At 41.5% G+C, this 18,673-nt stretch overlaps 1 protein-coding gene across 1 annotated transcript in view; it reads left to right on the top strand.

The window, feature by feature from the left end:
• The window catches only part of CDS1 (CDP-diacylglycerol synthase 1), an 86,294-nt gene that overhangs the window by 53,089 nt on the left and 14,532 nt on the right, over window positions 1-18,673 (top strand). The window contains exon 7 of the mRNA XM_044304238.1: window positions 10,634-10,716. Coding sequence (XP_044160173.1) covers window positions 10,634-10,716 — 83 coding nt within the window. The remainder of the gene's footprint in view (window positions 1-10,633; window positions 10,717-18,673) is intronic.

The following is an 18,673-nucleotide window of genomic DNA, read 5'->3' as shown; positions in this document are numbered from 1 at the left end:
AGCAGACTTTCTTTTTTATAGCAGCATAATAAAGGTTACGTTTTATCGGTGGCCTTTCTGTGAGAAGGCATATTACAGTACCAGAAATTTGGATATTTAAAGGGAACCTGTCACCCAAAAATCGCCTATTAAGCTGTTTACAGTACCTTATAGTGCTGTATAGTCGTTTCCTGATGCACTTTTTGTTAGTTTTGCAGCATGTATGCTCAGTCAGAAATCGATGTTATATTCAGCTGCTGCCCCGTGCTTCAAGTCAGGCTTGAAGTCACGGGGGCAGCGGCCTCGGCGTCTTACATGGCCCTCTCCCCGCCCCCTGCCTCTGTGACTGACAGCCGAAATCCGATTTCGGGACCGCGCTCAACGGCCGCATGCGCAGTAAAGGGCGGCAGGAGCGCGGTCCCGGCTGCCGCGCGTACTACGCGCCGTCTTACTTTCGCCGCACTGCGCATGCGCCCGACATCCTGTATCAAACGCGCCCGCGCCCGGCATCTGGGCGCGGGCGCGTTTGATACAGGATGTCGGGCGCATGCGCAGTGCGGCGAAAGTAAGACGGCGCGTAGTACGCGCGGCAGCCGGGACCGCGCTCCTGCCGCCCTTTACTGCGCATGCGGCCGTTGAGCGCGGTCCCGGAATCGGATTTCGGCTGTCAGTCACAGAGGCAGGGGGCGGGGAGAGGGCCATGTAAGACGCCGAGGCCGCTGCCCCCGTGACTTCAAGCCTGACTTGAAGCACGGGGCAGCAGCTGAATATAACATCGATTTCTGACTGAGCATACATGCTGCAAAACTAACAAAAAGTGCATCAGGAAACGACTATACAGCACTATAAGGTACTGTAAACAGCTTAATAGGCGATTTTTGGGTGACAGGTTCCCTTTAAGCGTAAATTGACCTATGAATTGATGGTTTATGCGGTGGATTTATCACAGCTGATTCCACCCTTTGCAATGCGGAGGGTGAAATCCACTTCAGATCTGTGGCAAAATCAGTTTCCTGTGTGGACGTACTTTTTTAAAGGGTTTCTTCACTTTTTGAACAAATTTTGGTTCTCCCTCTTCTCTCTGGACCTTGAAGTCACGCATACTTACCTGATCCCTTCAGAGCCGCTATTTTGTTGGTCAAGTAACAACATTTGCTGGTGAATACCTGTCTCCCAGGTTTAAGAACAGCTTAAAACTTATGTACACCTTTACAACCATTTTTATTTATCCAAAGTATCTAGAATTAAAAATGAAGCAACCTTTTAAAAAAACATCCTTCTGCAGCGTATATGCAGTCCTATGTGTCACCTTGGTTACAGACTACAAACAAGATCTGTGTTGTCTGATCCTGCAGATAGTCTCCTTTCACACTAAAGGAAGTATGACTGTAGGATCAGACAACACAAGGCTTGTTTGTAGTCTGTAAACAAGAGGACCTATAGGACAGTATAGAAGCTGTAGATTTTATTTTTTGAAGTTTCATTTTAGATCCATTGGAGCTATAAAATGGTTGCACATAAGCTTATGTAGCCCTCATTTCTGTTTTTTGGTGCTCTGTGATTATGACTAGGAGGGAAGATGTGGGATAAAGTGTGACTGGAGTTGTTCCTTTTAAGGGGTTCTCCGATTTCATAATGATCATTTTATGTGCCCAGTATATCCCAAACACTGCATATTTTGGCCCCCTATACCTATATCTTTCATGTCAACACTTTCCTTGCTCTTTTCTCAGCTTCACTGCATCCTGGCAGGATGTTTACATGCAGAGCTTCCTGGTTTTCTCAGCTTCCTGATGGGTTTTTCTAACCAAAATGCTTTGCTATGTAATGTTTCACAGGGCCCGCTAGCTAACTTGGAGAATGGAGTTCTAGAGGGTGTGGCTGCTGCCGTGAAAACAGTGGGGCAAATCATGTGACACATTACGGAGCAAAGAATACTGGGTTTGGTTATGTAACCCAGTAGGAAGATGAGAACAGGAAGTTCTGCTTCTAAACATTTTGCCAGGATGCAGCAATGCTGGGAAAACGGGAAGGAACGCGCTGGCATGAAAAACGGGTATATGAGACAAAAATATGCAGAGTTCGACATATGAAGAAGATAATAATGTGAACTTCAGAATGCAGAAAATTTTTGATTTAAAAAGAGTCCATGTTATTTCATAAACATATTAAAAACAGAAATTAAGTAGATTGCTTTTTGTTTGTTTTTTTACAGTGATGCGTGCATCCTGTTTTTTATTATGTTTTTGAAATACAATTATTTAAATTAAAAAATTCTACCTATTGTGGATGTTGCAGTTCAAATTATTATCTTCTCCTTCATATCAACCTGAAAAATAATCACAAAAAGGGGGGATGCTAAAAAGCTAAAATATTAAACGATCATCAATGTAGGAATAAGTGAATACCCCCCCCCCCCCCCCCACCCTTGTTAGTTCACACCAAATGCTACTTACTTATATAATAACTTCAAGCTGGGATACTTTTTCTTTTACAAAGGCCGAAGGTTGAAATAGAACAACCCCCAGGGCAACTATCCCTTAAAACCAAATTGAGTCAGCAATGGTGTAATGATACTGGTAAGCGGACGTAGGCAGCTTATTTGAGTTATAATATATGCCCAAACGTCCCAAACCACAACCAAAATAGGAACTATTTCTATGGAGACTGTTGTTATACCGTTGTGCCCTCATCTCTCCTGTTATTTATGAGAGCAATCGGCGATTTACCACTCGCCAAAACTCGTCATCTCTATGAAATGTTACTATTAATGTAGCAATTTGCCCTCTTTACTCTAAAAGGCTACACATCAACTTGTAATTGCGGCTCAGCGTGTTTCCACATCTATAATGATGTCTCATCAGGAGCCTAGAATGTGACCGAATATCTAGAGCCAAATCTAAGTGTACATAGGCAATAACAATGCGCAGCCCCTCCCTCACAGGGACGGCGCTATGATGGCCGTGGGCTTTGAAAAAGAAAGTATCCCAGCTTGAAGTTATTATATGAGTAGTAGCATTAGGTGTGAACTAACAAAGGTTTTTTTTTTATTTACTTATTCCTACATTGATGATCGTTTAATAAATATTTTTTGATTGGTCCTTTTTAGCATCTCCCTTTTTGTAATTATTTTTAAAGTATTAAGGGGTTGCAAACCTGGTTTGTTTGATTCTTTATGTGAGTTCATAACCACCTGGCCTCAAGTCCAGTGATTCTTCGGGCAACATGACTTCTGTAAACATCTTAACAACGGCTGTTTAATTTTGTGGACCGGTGAGCTGATTTCATTTTTTCCCTCAGTGTATGGGGTACTCTGGGCAGATAAAGTATTATTTATGAAACAGGAGAGCATCTTTAAACACAGCATAAGAGTACCTTAAATGATAGTAGGCTAAATAAGCAGCAAACAGCAACAAATGCTACTAACCACTTAATGACTGTGGTATTTTGACATACAATTTGTATGCGTATAATCTTGTTATTATTAGGGCTAAAAAAAAAAGCTTGTTTTGCTTCATTTTGCATCTAACCAGACTTTTCTGTGTGTGTATGTGTGTGTATATGTATATATATATATATATATATATATATGGGTATGGATCATCTTTACCTTGAATTGCTTCCTAATTGCAATATCATTTGCATCTGCAGAGTGTGAGTATGTGTAATTCCTTCATCTAGTTGTTGGTGCTGCTGAATGTGACATATCTGCCACGGCTCTGCTCCTGTTTCTGATGGCTCTCTCTGCTCTCCACCCTCCCTTGTGACAGTGCTAGAGGTAACAGCAGGAGGTTATTCACAGCATATGTGTGTGGAGGGGAGGAAAACGCACACCAGGCAGTTTTCAAGGTGAAGACTGCAGCATCCTGGACACACAGATCCTGCATGTATTACTAGGAGAGATCACAACAAACATAAGAATAGTCTATAGCCTCATTTTTTCCAGGTCAGAGGTGTCCGTAGTCTTTTTGTGTATATTCAATGGCCTGATTCATTCGACCCATTGGTAATTGTGTGGAATGATATGGTATTTAGGAAGTAGAGCTGTACCCTGTGCTCTTCCTCTAATGCCAGCTATGCTCTGCTGGTTGCTTGGCATATCTTCACCGGCACAGACTGGGGGTCTCTTTTGATATGCAGGCTGCATGCCACACTTTATTGATGGAGGAAGCGTTGATCCCTGTTTGCATGAGGAGAATTCTCTGGGAATCTGTAAAAGTAGGGTTCATCCTCAAGACCTTTCTCAATGGCTTTCTATACTGTACTCCAGCCTCCGGTATTCACTTTGTACTATTAATTCTATTAATCTGTCTTTCCATCCAGACATTATTTAATGTGCTATGTGACCTGCTGCGCGTGATTTATGTTTCTGAATACATGTATATGTCACTTTTTTGTTTCGTGTTTACCCCATTTCAGATATTAAATAAGGATTCACTTTTCTCTTCCCTTTTTGTCGGATGTCTGCTGTTTAGGTCACCCCAGAAAAATTAAAAATGTAAATAAAAAAATGGGGTCATATACCAATCGCCACAGAACTAGTCTGTCAGAAGATTTATGTCTATTAATTGATTGCCAGTGTATTGTAGGGTACTTCTGCGTATATGACACGGTATTAATTATACCAACACACTGTGAAGATGCGTTTGCGGTATATGTTCACACCCAAATATAACTGAATTGTATTGTGATTAGGAATTTTAAAACATAACATTTACTAAATCATTTAAAATAAATGCCACTTGGTGAGAAACATTGAGGACAAACACCTCCACTATAGCATAAATAAATAAAGGGTGGATCTTACCCCGTTTGATGGGTTCCACAGCCTGTGGAGGACGGTTCAGGTAGTAGGTGGACCACCGGAACCTGTGTGACCAAGGTGCTGATGTCTATAGGCAATATGGCACTCCTGTATAGCCCTAATATGTCTTTCCTACCTACATACAGGTGGGGGGCTACTTGAGCAGCTGCCTAGCACACATGGAACACCCGCCCCGACAGGGGCGACCCCATACCGATCCTGTCCCTCAGTATGGGCCTTGTGCTATTTTTTCCCTAATACAAAACCCTACATGCCATGTTTCGGTCCTAGACTCCAGACCTCCTCAGGGGTTTCATAGACGTATTCAGGGGTAATGAAAGAAGATCGTTTTTAGCCTCCTACTTTCAATCCGGATCTATGGTGTATGGTATCCGAGCCTTGACATGAGAGGTGTCCCAAGCAAGTGCTGTGTCTCACCTCAAATAGTGGCCTATTGAGGTGAGACACAGCACTTGCTTGGGACACCTCTCATGTCAAGGCTCGGATACCATACACCATAGATCCGGATTGAAAGTAGGAGGCTAAAAACGATCTTCTTTCATTACCCCTGAATACGTCTATGAAACCCCTGAGGAGGTCTGGAGTCTAGGACCGAAACATGGCATGTAGGGTTTTGTATTAGGGAAAAAATAGCACAAGGCCCATACTGAGGGACAGGATCGGTATAGGGTCGCCCCTGTCGGGGCGGGTGCTCCATGTGTGCTAGGCAGCTGCTCAAGTAGCCCCCCACCTGTATGTAGGTAGGAAAGACATATTAGGGCTATACAGGAGTGCCATATTGCCTATAGACATCAGCACCTTGGTCACACAGGTTCCGGTGGTCCACCTACTACCTGAACCGTCCTCCACAGGCTGTGGAACCCATCAAACGGGGTAAGATCCACCCTTTATTTATTTATGCTATAGTGGAGGTGTTTGTCCTCAATGTTTCTCACCAAGTGGCATTTATTTTAAATGATTTAGTAAATGTTATGTTTTAAAATTCCTAATCACAATACAATTCAGTTACTTCTGCGTATATGCCTTTTTGGCACAGAATAAAAAAACTTTAACCACTTGCCGACTGCCCATAGACTTTAAAGAGGCTCTGTCGCCAAGATCAACCCTATTCCAGACATACTGCCTGGTAGGGCTAATTATGCTTATTAAAAATATAACTGCTGCAGAGATATCAGCTTTTTTATACAGATGCAAATAAGCAAGTTTGAGCACCAGTAGGTGGAGCTGAATCCTTTTGAGCACTGCTTTGTAACGCCCTTTGTTCTCTGTACACCCCCCCTCCACTTGATTGACCGGGCTAGACTTCATGCTGAGTGCAGAGCCGTGTCCTAGCATCTACATATCAAATACACTATGTATTATAGCATTCCCACATTGAGATATGCTCAGAAAGCTAATATGCATATCACTACTTTATTCACAAGCACAATATATGATTCTAAAGACATCAGTAATATCTGTTAGCTTAGAAGTATATAAAAAAACATGCATCTCTATGTGTTAATGCTATAGCTTTGTGGTAAGTGTTTGGTTTTGTATGTAGAGATCCCAGGTTTGAATCTTCGGAGACACTTCAAGTTTTTTTTTTTTCCTTCAGATATTTTATTTTCTACCACATTTAACCCATTATAAAAGATTATATTCTTTAGCCTATCATGTTTCTAGGCTTAAAAAGCTAATATTGCTGGTTTCTTTATAATCATACAGTAATAGGTTTATGTAAGTCTCTCCTGGGACAGGAATTTAGGATCTCTACATGCATGGCAGACCACTTATCACTAAGCTATAGCATTACCACCTAGAGATACATGATTTTTCTGTGCTTAGAAGCTAACACATATTACTGGTGTCTTTTATGATCATGTGTTGTGCTTGTGAATAAAGGAGTAGTGTGTATATTGGCTTTGTGAGCAGCTCTCAGTGTGGTGAAGCTATAGTACATAGTGTATAAGATGTGTAGATGCTAAGACATAGCTCTGTCCTCAGCATGTCTAGCCCTGTCAATCAAGGGGAGGGTGTGTGTGCAGAGCACAGGGGGGTGTTACAAAGTAGTGCTCAAAGAATTCAGCCCCACCTCCTGGTGCTCAAACTTGCTCATTTGCATATGAATCAAATGCATATTTCTCTGCAGCTGTTTAACATACGGACAAGTACAGTTTTAATCAGCATGATGAGCCCTACCTGGCAGCGTGCCTGGTTTTAATAGGGTTGATCCTGATGACAGAGCCTCTTTAAATGTCTTGGCTGACAGCAACTAACTGTGAGGACGTCCCTGTCACTACTCTTCTTTGCTAGGGGAGGTTTTTCCTTGCTGTGACGATCCCTGTCACAGAGAAGCAATTTGTAGCATGATCTCGCGAAAACTGCGAGTTCTCACAAGACTGTGCGGGATCATAGTTCTGACGGGCCACCGTCTCCATAAGACACAGCTGCTGCCGGCCTGTTCTCGGCAATGTCTCATTCTGGTCTGAGTGAGACGCTGTCCTATCTGTACTATGACGTTGCCTGGACTCGTGAGAACTCCCAGTTCTTGCGATATTACGCTGCAACTTGATTCTCTTAATGGAGATCACAGAGAATCAAGTTGCAGCATCACCTAGCAAAGAAGAGGAGTGAATGGCACCACTATTCTCAGCGGACATAACTCCACAGTGGAGGGGAACCACATTCATGAAATACACAGTCTAAAATGCTGTGCCATACTAACCCAATGGAGCGCACTCCTGTGCACATGCACAGCAGTCCTGACAATGTATTTCAGAGCAGATTAAAACACTTACAGCAAGGGAACGGGGGGGCAGTAGGAAAATAAAAACTACCTTTCTTAATTCCTTATCTGCAGTACTACCTATGTATTACAGCATTTTAATAGTCCAGAGCTGTGGTGACAGATTCCCTTTGACAGAACCAGATCAGCTCTGTGGTAAGGCTCAACAGTCTTGTTGAAGCCAGAAAGGGCTGTATTCCCTTGTAACTGGGCCTAAAATTTCAGCACCAGTTACAGGAGAAATCAGCAATTAAAAAAATGTATTATTAAATGCCCCCTTAAGGTTTTATATGACCTTATAGGGGCACAAAATATAAAATAGTGAAAAGAAAATTAAAAAAACACCCCCACTGCAGCTTTTAGCTTTGCCCCGGCAGCTACAACTCATACATTCCCAGTATGAAAATTACTAATTTGGAAAGGGGACATTATTTAAAAAAGGGATTTTAACACTATTTTCCCTTTTTTTTACATTTACATTTACAAAAGTTATGGCTTTCAAAGCTGCATATGCTAAAAAAAATGCATTTGGTCTTGGTCTTGAGCTGGTTAATTGTGGATTCAAATTAGTTTGCACATGCCCTGAGGGGGGTCCCAGTTCCATCAAGTGCTCCAGTTCCCGCTTGTAAATCCTGCTCTCTGCTCCTCCCCTCTTTGTCCTTATTAACTTTAAATAGGTACAGTGCATTCGCAAAGTTTTCATACCCTTTTACTTTTTTCCCCATTTTGTTATGTTGTGGCCTTGTGTTAAAATAAAAATAAAAAGTTTAAATTGTTCCCCGTTATTTTATACTCGGTACCCCATAATGAGAAAGTGAAAGAAGAATGTTTGTAGCCTCCACCATGCTTCACTGTAGGAATGGTATTGAGCAGTGCCTGTTTTCCTCCAAACGTGATGCTTAGAATGGAGACCCAAAAATTCAATCAGTTTCATCAGGCCTTAGAATCTTGTTTCTCACAGTCTGAAAGTCCTTTAGATGCTTTTTTCATGTGTCTTTAAGGCTACATTCACACGACCGTAAATGTTTTGTGGTCCGCAAAACACGGATGCCGGCCCTATGACAGAAATGCCTATTCTTGTCCGAATAGGACATGCTCTGTTTTTATGTGGGGCCGTGGATCAGAAGTATGGTCCACATCTGTCCGCATCTTATGCGGCCAAATTGAAATGAATGGGTCTGCACATGTTCTGCAAAATACGGTCGTGTGAATGCACCCTTTTTGAGGAAAGGCTTTTTTCTGACCACTCTGCCATAAGGCCCAGATTGGCGGAATGCCGCATTGATGGGTTTCTCCTATCTGCACACAGGATCTTTGGTCTTTGGCCAGAGTGACCATTGAATTCTTGGTCGCCTTTTTTACCAAGGCCCTTGCCCCCGATCACTTAGTTTGGGAGAGGGGGGCAGTCGGCTTTAGGCAGAGTCCTGGTTGTTCTAAACATCTTCCGTTTAAGAATTCTGTAGGCCACAGTTAAGCAGAATTTTTTGTACACTTTTCTAGATTTGTGCCTCCATACAATCCTGTCTCTACATGCAGTTCTTTCCTCCTCATGGCTTAGGTTTTGCTCTGATATGCAATTTCAGCTGTGAGACCCTAGACAGGAGTGTGTCTTTCCAAATCATGTCCAATCCACTGAATTTACCACAGGTGGACTCCAATCAAGATGTAGAAACATCTCAAAGATGTTCAAGAGCAATTTGAGGCCCCCATAGCTAAATTTTAAGGGTCTGGATACTTAAATGCATGCAAAAGTTTGGGTTTTCTTTTGTAATAAATTTGTAAACATTTCTACAATTCTGTTTTTATTTTTAATATGGGGTATTGAGTGCAGATTAAGGGGGGAAACTTTTTATTTATTTTATCACAAGGCTGCAACATAACAAATTGTGAAAAAGTGAAAGTTCTGAAGACTTCCCAAATGCATTGTATAACAGTTGCAATTAAACCTTATTCATACCATATTGAAAGTTTTATTAAATTTTCCAGTATACTTTCTAGATCTGTTCCTTGTTTAGTAGGAACCTTCACCATTGGATATGAAGCTCTCCTGGTCATGTGATGGACACACAGGTACACGTTGCGGTCTCACTGCAGGATCTGCATGTGGATTACTGCTAATACCTGGGCCGTATTTGAACTTGTTGAAATAGTAGCAAGAACAGGTGCAGTCCAGCAATTATTGATAATCCTCCTATGAGTCCTGTTGCTGGACCACACTATGTAGGGGCACCCTTAAAGGGAATCTGTAACCTAGTTTTACCCTATAGAGCTGCGGACATGCACGGATAGATCTCCGTTAGCATGTCCGCAATATACCAGTCCCAAAGGGCTGTGTGGTTTTATTTAGTTTAAAAAATGCTTTTATTGATATGTAAATGAGCAAAGTTAGGTGCCCAAGGCGTGGTTACTTACTGTTAAGGAGCCAAGCCACGCCCCGTGAAGGAGCCCAGCACTGCCTGCATCCAGGAATCTCCTTGCTCACGAAGTTACAGTGCCATAATCTCGCAATGCGCAAACTGGTGCATGCGCAGTGTCGGCAAAGTGTTTGTTCCCTTTGCTGGCATCAGCTTCAGTGAACGAACTGCGCATGCGCTAGCTCGGGCATCGCGAGATTACAGCGCTGTAACTTCATGAGCAAGGAGGAGATTCCTGGATGCAGGCGTGGCTGGGCTCCTTAACCGTAAGTAACCACGCCTTGGGCACCTCACTTGGCTAATTTACATATCAATAAAATCATTTTTTAAACTAAATAAAACCACTCAGAGATATGGGACAGGTATATTGTGGACATGCTAGCGGAGATCTATCCGTGCATGTCTGCAGCTCTATAGGGTAAAACTAGGTGACAGAATCTTTAAAGAGCATTTTTCAGAGCTGTACTTTGCAACAAGCGGTCCAACACTGTGTCCGTCACATGACACAGAACCTTTCCATGGTTTATTTGTTTTACCGTCTTTCTCACACGTCCTCTCTGCAATTGACTTCATGCCTGTGAGTTGTCCTTGCCTCTAGCATAGTTTTGTCCTATTTACTGATTGTTGTGTTGTCTCCCCTATTAACAGTTTGGATGGACTCATGTCACTTTGCTGATTACTGTCACACAGTCTCATCTTATCATCCAAAATCTTTTTGAAGGGATTATCTGGTAAGATCTCACATCTGTGCAGTTACATATTTAATGTGCTCATTGACAGACCAAAGGTAACCAAAAGATAGTGTCCTCTGCAGTTGAAACTCAATTAGCTCGATTTACTGGATACTTTTTAATTGCTTTTCAGTGGTTTCATTATATCTCTGTTTCACAGCATATATAACTGTATGACACAGCAATGACATTTTCAATGTAGGCCACAAGGAAGGTTCTAAGGACAGGTTATTCCAGGTCATGACCATTTGCAGTACCCGAAAACAAAAATGCAAGCACAAAATCTGCTTATCGCTAAGAACAGGGTATTTATGGTAGATTCTGCAATTACAGCAGTTGTGTCAATGTAGGCCATAGAGACCCTTATAATGTATAGGTTTTTAGTTTGTGCTTATTTGAGGCCTGGAAAAGAATCATTCTCGATACAGTTTATTTATGTTACTATGTGTTTTGGTGTGTGTATAATAACCTTAGAACAGCAGAGCACAGTCTAAAATATACACACATACTATAGTGACATCACAACAGAGGAGTCAGGAAATATACACACATACTATAGTGACATCACAACAGAGGAGTCAGGAAATATACACACATACTACAGTGACATCACAACAGAGGAGTCAGGAAATATACACACATACTACAGTGACATCACAACAGAGGAGTCAGGAAATATACACACATACTACAGTGACATCACAACAGAGGAGTCAGGAAATATACACACATACTACAGTGACATCACAACAGAGGAGTCAGGAAATATACACACATACTACAGTGACATCACAACAGAGGAGTCAGGAAATATACACACATACTATAGTGACATCACAACAGAGGAGTCAGGAAATATACACACATACTACAGTGACATCACAACAGAGGAGTCAGGAAATATACACACATACTACAGTGACATCACAACAGAGGAGTCAGGAAATATACACACATACTACAGTGACATCACAACAGAGGAGTCAGGAAATATACACACATACTACAGTGACATCACAACAGAGGAGTCAGGAAATATACACACATACTACAGTGACATCACAACAGAGGAGTCAGGAAATATACACACATACTACAGTGACATCACAACAGAGGAGTCAGGAAATATACACACATACTACAGTGACATCACAACAGAGGAGTCAGGAAATATACACACATACTACAGTGACATCACAACAGAGGAGTCAGGAAATATACACACATACTACAGTGACATCACAACAGAGGAGTCAGGAAATATACACACATACTACAGTGACATCACAACAGAGGAGTCAGGAAATATACACACATACTACAGTGACATCACAACAGAGGAGTCAGGAAATATACACACATACTACAGTGACATCACAACAGAGGAGTCAGGAAATATACACACATACTACAGTGACATCACAACAGAGGAGTCAGGAAATATACACACATACTACAGTGACATCACAACAGAGGAGTCAGGAAATATACACACATACTATAGTGACATCACAACAGAGGAGTCAGGAAATATACACACATACTATAGTGACATCACAACAGAGGAGTCAGGAAATATACACACATACTACAGTGACATCACAACAGAGGAGTCAGGAAATATACACACATACTACAGTGACATCACAACAGAGGAGTCAGGAAATATACACACATACTATAGTGACATCACAACAGAGGAGTCAGGAAATATACACACATACTACAGTGACATCACAACAGAGGAGTCAGGAAATATACACACATACTACAGTGACATCACAACAGAGGAGTCAGGAAATATACACACATACTACAGTGACATCACAACAGAGGAGTCAGGAAATATACACACATACTACAGTGACATCACAACAGAGGAGTCGGGAAATATACACACATACTATAGTGACATCACAACAGAGGAGTCAGGAAATATACACACACAGTGCAGTGACATCACAGCAGAGCACAGTCTAGAAATATATACATTTTCTACAGTGACATCACAACAGAGGAGTCTAGAAATATACACGTTCTACAGTGACATCACAACAGAGCACAGTCTAGAAATATACACATTCTACAGTGACATCACAACCGAGCACAGTCTAGAAATATACACATTCTACAGTGACATCACAACCGAGCACAGTCTACAAATATACACATTCTACAGTGACATCACAACAGAGCACAGTCTAGATTAAATATACACCTTCTACAGTGACATCACAACAGAGGAGTCTAGAAATATACACATTCTACAGTGACATCACAACAGAGCACAGTCTAGAAATATACACATTCTACAGTGACATCACAACCGAGCACAGTCTAGAAATATACACATTCTACAGTGACATCACAACCGAGCACAGTCTACAAATATACACATTCTACAGTGACATCACAACAGAGCACAGTCTAGATTAAATATACACCTTCTACAGTGACATCACAACAGAGGAGTCTAGAAATATACACATTCTACAGTGACATCACAACAGAGGAGTCTAGAAATATACACATTCTACAGTGACATCACAAGAGAACACAGTCTAGAAATATACACACATACTAATGTGAAATACGGATAGTGTGAAATCATTATCATGCATTTATAAACACACAAAATGGTGATATCAGCGTGGGACATACAATATTAATACAGGCAGTACTGTTAATATTCACACCATTGTGATATTACCACAGTAGCACACAACCTTTGAATACACACAGTAATATGACGATATCACAATTGAGTGCAGCCATTAACCTTTTCACTGCCCGGTCAATCGTACACTTTTCACACAAATATAACCTAAATTATATAAAAAAAAATAAACCATATCATACCCACACCCATAATTTCTTGAAGTAGGCACCTGGCACCGTGTGCAAATACCACCCAGTACATTATAGTCATGGGTGCCTTCATGCAATTTTACATAAGTGTTAAAAAAGGAATAAGATTCGTGATTGTGCTAGAATATAAAGGTATACATATCACATATGTACCTATCATCAGAACACATTCACCAGATCTCAATAGACTAAAAGTCTCCATGATCCAGATGCCAGTTAACAAGTTAACTTTTGAGCCACAGAATTGAGAAATGTCCTGATAAGGCATGGGGAGTGATTAGATGTGTAAGTGTCCATCTTCTCAGTTCTTTGGTTACAACCCTCCCCCCAAAGGTGAGAACACATGTACACCCTGACTGATAAGAAAGGTGATAACATGAAGAAAAGTCCCTGTATTAAAGGGGTTGTCGTGAGAGTGGCATTTATCATGTAGAGAAGGTTTATACAAAGCACTTACTAATGTACTGTGATTGTCCATATTGCCTCCTTTGCTGACTGGATTCATTTTTCTATCACATTATACACTGCTTGTTTCCATGGTTACAGACCACTCTGCAATCCATCAGTAGTGGTATAGTCACACTATAGGAAAAAGCACTAGCCTATGTGCACTCTCATTGTCCCGGCCACAAGAGAGGCTGATGCTTTTTCCTATAATGTGCAAGCGTGACCACCACTGATGGATTACAGGGTGGTCTGTAACCATGGAAACAAGCAGTGTATAATGTGATGAAAAAATAAATCCAGCCAGCAAAGGAAGCAATATGGACAATAACAATACATTAGTAAGTGCTTTATATTACCTTCCTCTACATGATTAATGCACCTTACTGAAGTGAGACAACCCCTTTAGGCCTATTGCACACGGCCGTTTTTTTTTTTCCCGTTTACTGGCCGTTTTTTGCGTTCCGTATACGGAACCATTCATTTCAATGGTTCCGCAAAAAAAACTGAATGTACTCCGTATGCATTCCGTTTCCGTATTTCCGTTTTTCCGTTCCGTTTTAACATAGAACATGTCCTATTATTGCCCGCAAATCACAGTCCGTGGCTCCATTCAAGTCAATGGATCCGCTAAAAAAACGGAACACATACGGAAATGCATCCGTATGTCTTCCGTTTCCGTTCCGTTTTTTCCTGAACCATCTATTGAAAATGTTATGCCCAGCCCAATTTTATCTATGTAATTACTGTATACTGTATATGCCATACGGAAAAACGGAACAGAAACGGAAACACAACGGAAACAAAAAACGGAACAACGGATCCATGAAAAACGGACCGCTAAATACTGAAAAAGCCATACGGTCGTGTGCAATAGGCCTTAAGTTTCTAGGGAAGGCTAGAGCTAGAATATCGGGTCAATCCCTTTTAACGTGGTGTGGGACCTTTGTGTTTCATACATTCTGGACCATCAAATTCTGATTAATGTAATTATATAACTTGATAGAAGTTGAAATGTTTTTTCTTTTCTGATACTGAGCTTGGAATCTACTGAATTAAATGATACAATTCTGGCTGCCTGCAGCTGCTCCTCAGGGGTGCTTCTGGTCTACCATGTATACAGTGAAGTCAGTAGTAAAGTACACCGCCAGAATGTTAGCCATTAACTCCATCTATGCAGGGGATCTGGAGCTTTGTATAAAAAAAAAAGCCCCAGAGCTCTGACAGCACCGATTGTTAGATCTAAACATGCCATGGAGTTAAAAGGTGGAGGTATATGTTCAGACAAACAAGCTCTTGTTACCAATGATATCATCTTGCAGTTTTTCTAATTATTTCCGAGGAGCAACTCTCCATCCTAAATAGGTCTAGTGAAGGGGTGACTAAACCTTTGATGGAAAAATGAAGGGACAGAGAACTCTGCCCTTTCGGCTTTCATCCGCTACACCCCGGCATTTGGAGTGTGTGGAGTTCAGATATTTTCTATAGATCCGTACCCTTCACGCTCCAAAAGCCAAATGAGCAGTAGTTAGTATTTTAATCAAAGGTTTAGCTACCCTATAACGGTGTCACAATCTTGTGTCCTGAAGCCACTAACCGGACAATGTAGCGCTATATAGGACGGAAATAGGTTTGTAAAAATGTTACACTCTGAGGACTCTTGCACACGACCGTACTTATTTTGCGGTCCTCAAAAAACTGATCCGCAAAACATACGGATGACATCCGTGTGCATTCCGTATTTTGTGGAACAGAACAGCTGGCCCCGTAACGCAGACAATAATAGGACATGTTCTATTTTTGTCTGTGGATCCGCAAAAAAAACCTTATGCCATCCGTTTTTTTTTTTTTTTGCGTATCCATTGTAACAATGCCTAAAATGGACAAGAATAGGACAGGTTCTAATTTTTAGCGGGGCCACAGAACGGACATACTGATGCGGTGCTGTCTGCATTTTTTGTGGACCCATTGAAATGAATGGGTCCGCATCCTATCTGCAAAAAAACAAACGGAACGGACACGGAAAAAAACTACGTTTGTGTGCATGAGGCCTTATGCGGACAATAATAGGACATGTTCTATCTTTGAACGGAAATACGGAAACAAAAGACATACGGAGTACCGTTTTTTTTTTTGCAAATCCATTGAAAAGAATGGTTCCGTATACAGAACGCAAAAAACGGAACGTAAACGGGGAAAAAGTCATGCAGTGCCAGCTTGCAAACGCAGGCATGTGCAGTGCAAATATGGTGCCAAGGTCAGTACACCTCAGTAGATGCTGCTTGGAATTTTGAAGTGTAGGACTACTCCTGAGACTAGGACTATTCACAGGTAGTGTTTGCTACGTAATAAGTGATGTAAAAGTCTTACAGTCCTGGACTGGTCATAGTATTCATTAGGCCAATTGCACTTCAGATCACTAGAGCTTGGCACATTCTCATTTTATGGGTGACTGTGTTCCCACAGTAGAAACCAAAACTATATACAGCCAGGTCCATAAATATTGGGACATCGACACAATTCAAAAATTTTGGGCTCTATACACCACCACAATGGATTTGAAATAAAACGAGCAAGATGTGGTTTAACTGCGGACTGTCAGCTTAAATTTGAGGACATTTACATCCAAATCAGGGTGAATGCTGTAGGAATTACAACAGTTTGCATATTTGCCTCCCACTTGTTAAGGAACCAAAAGTAATGGGACAATTGGCTTCTCAGCTGTTCCATGGCCAGGTGTGTTATTCCCTCATTATCCCAATTACAATGAGCAGATAAAAGGTCCAGAGTTAATTTCAAGTGTGCTATTTGCATTTGGAATCTGTTGCTGTCAACTCTCAAGGTGAGACCCAAAGAGCTGTCACTATCAGTGAAGCAAGCCATCATTAGGCTGAAAAAACTAAACAAACCTATCAGAGAGATAGCAAAAACATTAGGCGTGGCCAAAACAACTGGAACATTCTTAAAAAGAAGGAACGCATCGGTGAGCTCAGCAACACCAAAAGACCCGGAAGACCACGGAAAACAACTATGGTGGATGACCGAAGAATTCGTTCCCTGGTGAAGAAAACGCCCTTCACAACAGTTGGCCAGATCAAGAACACTCTCCAGGAGGTAGGTGTATGTGTGTCAAAGTCAACAATCAAGAGAAGACTTCACCAGAGTGAATACAGAGGGTTTACCACAAGATGTAAACCATTGGGGAGCCTCAAAAACAGGAAGGCCTGATTAGAGTTTGCCAAACGACATCTAAAAAAAGCCTTCGCAGTTCTGGAACAACATCCTATGGACAGATGAGACCAAGATTAACTTGTAACAGAGTGTAGGGAAGAGAAGAGTATGGAGAAGGAAAGGAACTGCTCATGATCCTAAGCATAACACCTCATCAGTGAAGCATGGTGGTGGTAGTGTCATTGCGTGGGCATGTATGGCTGCCAATGGAACTGGTTCTCTTGTATTTATTGATGATGTGACTGCTGACAAAAGCAGCAGGATGAATTCTGAAGTGTTTCGGGCAATATTTTCTGCTCGTATTCAGCCAAATGCTTCAGAACTCATTGGATGGTGCTTCACAGTGCAGATGGACAATGACCCAAAGCATACTGCAAAAGCAACCAAAGCGTTTTTTAAGGAAAAGAAGTGGAATGTTATGCAATGGCCAAGTCAATCACCTGACCTGAATCCGATTGAGCATGCATTTCACTTGCTGAAGACAAAACTGAAGGGAAAATGCCCCAAGAACAAGCAGGAACTGAAGACAGTTGCAGTAGAGGCCTGGCAGAGCATCACCAGGGATGAAACCCAGTGTCTGGTGATGTCTATGCGTTCCAGACTTCAGGCTGTAATTGACTGCAAAGGATTTGCAACCAAGTATTAAAAAGTGAAAGTTTGATTTATGATTATTATTCTGTCCCATTACTTTTGATCCCTTAACAAGTGGGAGGCACATATGCAAACTGTTGTAATTCCTACACCGTTCCCCTGATTTGGATGGAAATACCCTCAAATTAAAGCTGACAGTCTGCAGTTGGATATTTATGGACCTGACTGTATGTGAAGTGATATGGTAGATTGTGTACCCATCTTTAAATTGCATGGGTAGTGGAGGCAGAGCACATGAAAATCCTTGTTACCTATATCCATAAGAATATGTTCAGACGCTCAAATTGCATTTTGGAAAATCGGACCTGTATTTGCTGTGGAATCTGCAGCAGAAATCCTAGGCCGACCCTCAGAATTGTGCCACAGATTTGTAGGCTAAATGCCGTAGAGCCAGCTTCAGCCCAAGGCTTATCCGGGTGCAGACACATGCTACGGTTTCAGCTCGATTTCCACAAGGAAACCATGCCATGAAGGGACATAAAGAGCAGCCTGGATTCCTATTAAATACAATGGGAAGACGTGTGGGGAGAGAGGCTGAGTGAACATGGGCTAATAATTCCATGTTGGGCGTATATTTTGTCCTACATGACCTCTTGATATTGAATATGGTCACATCTCCGTTGGTTCAGGGCCTCTGTCACACATTCTACCAAAAAGAGCGAACAAGATGCAGGACTTTTTCTCCTCTAAAAAATAAAATAAAAGCGGACACCTGAACGGACTTCATTATAGGTAATGGGATCTGTCCAGCTATTGGTTTCAG

Source organism: Bufo gargarizans, chromosome 1 (assembly GCF_014858855.1).
Source record: "Bufo gargarizans isolate SCDJY-AF-19 chromosome 1, ASM1485885v1, whole genome shotgun sequence".
Classification (NCBI taxonomy): Eukaryota; Metazoa; Chordata; class Amphibia; order Anura; family Bufonidae; genus Bufo; species Bufo gargarizans.
This window is presented reverse-complemented; position numbering and strand designations above follow the sequence as displayed.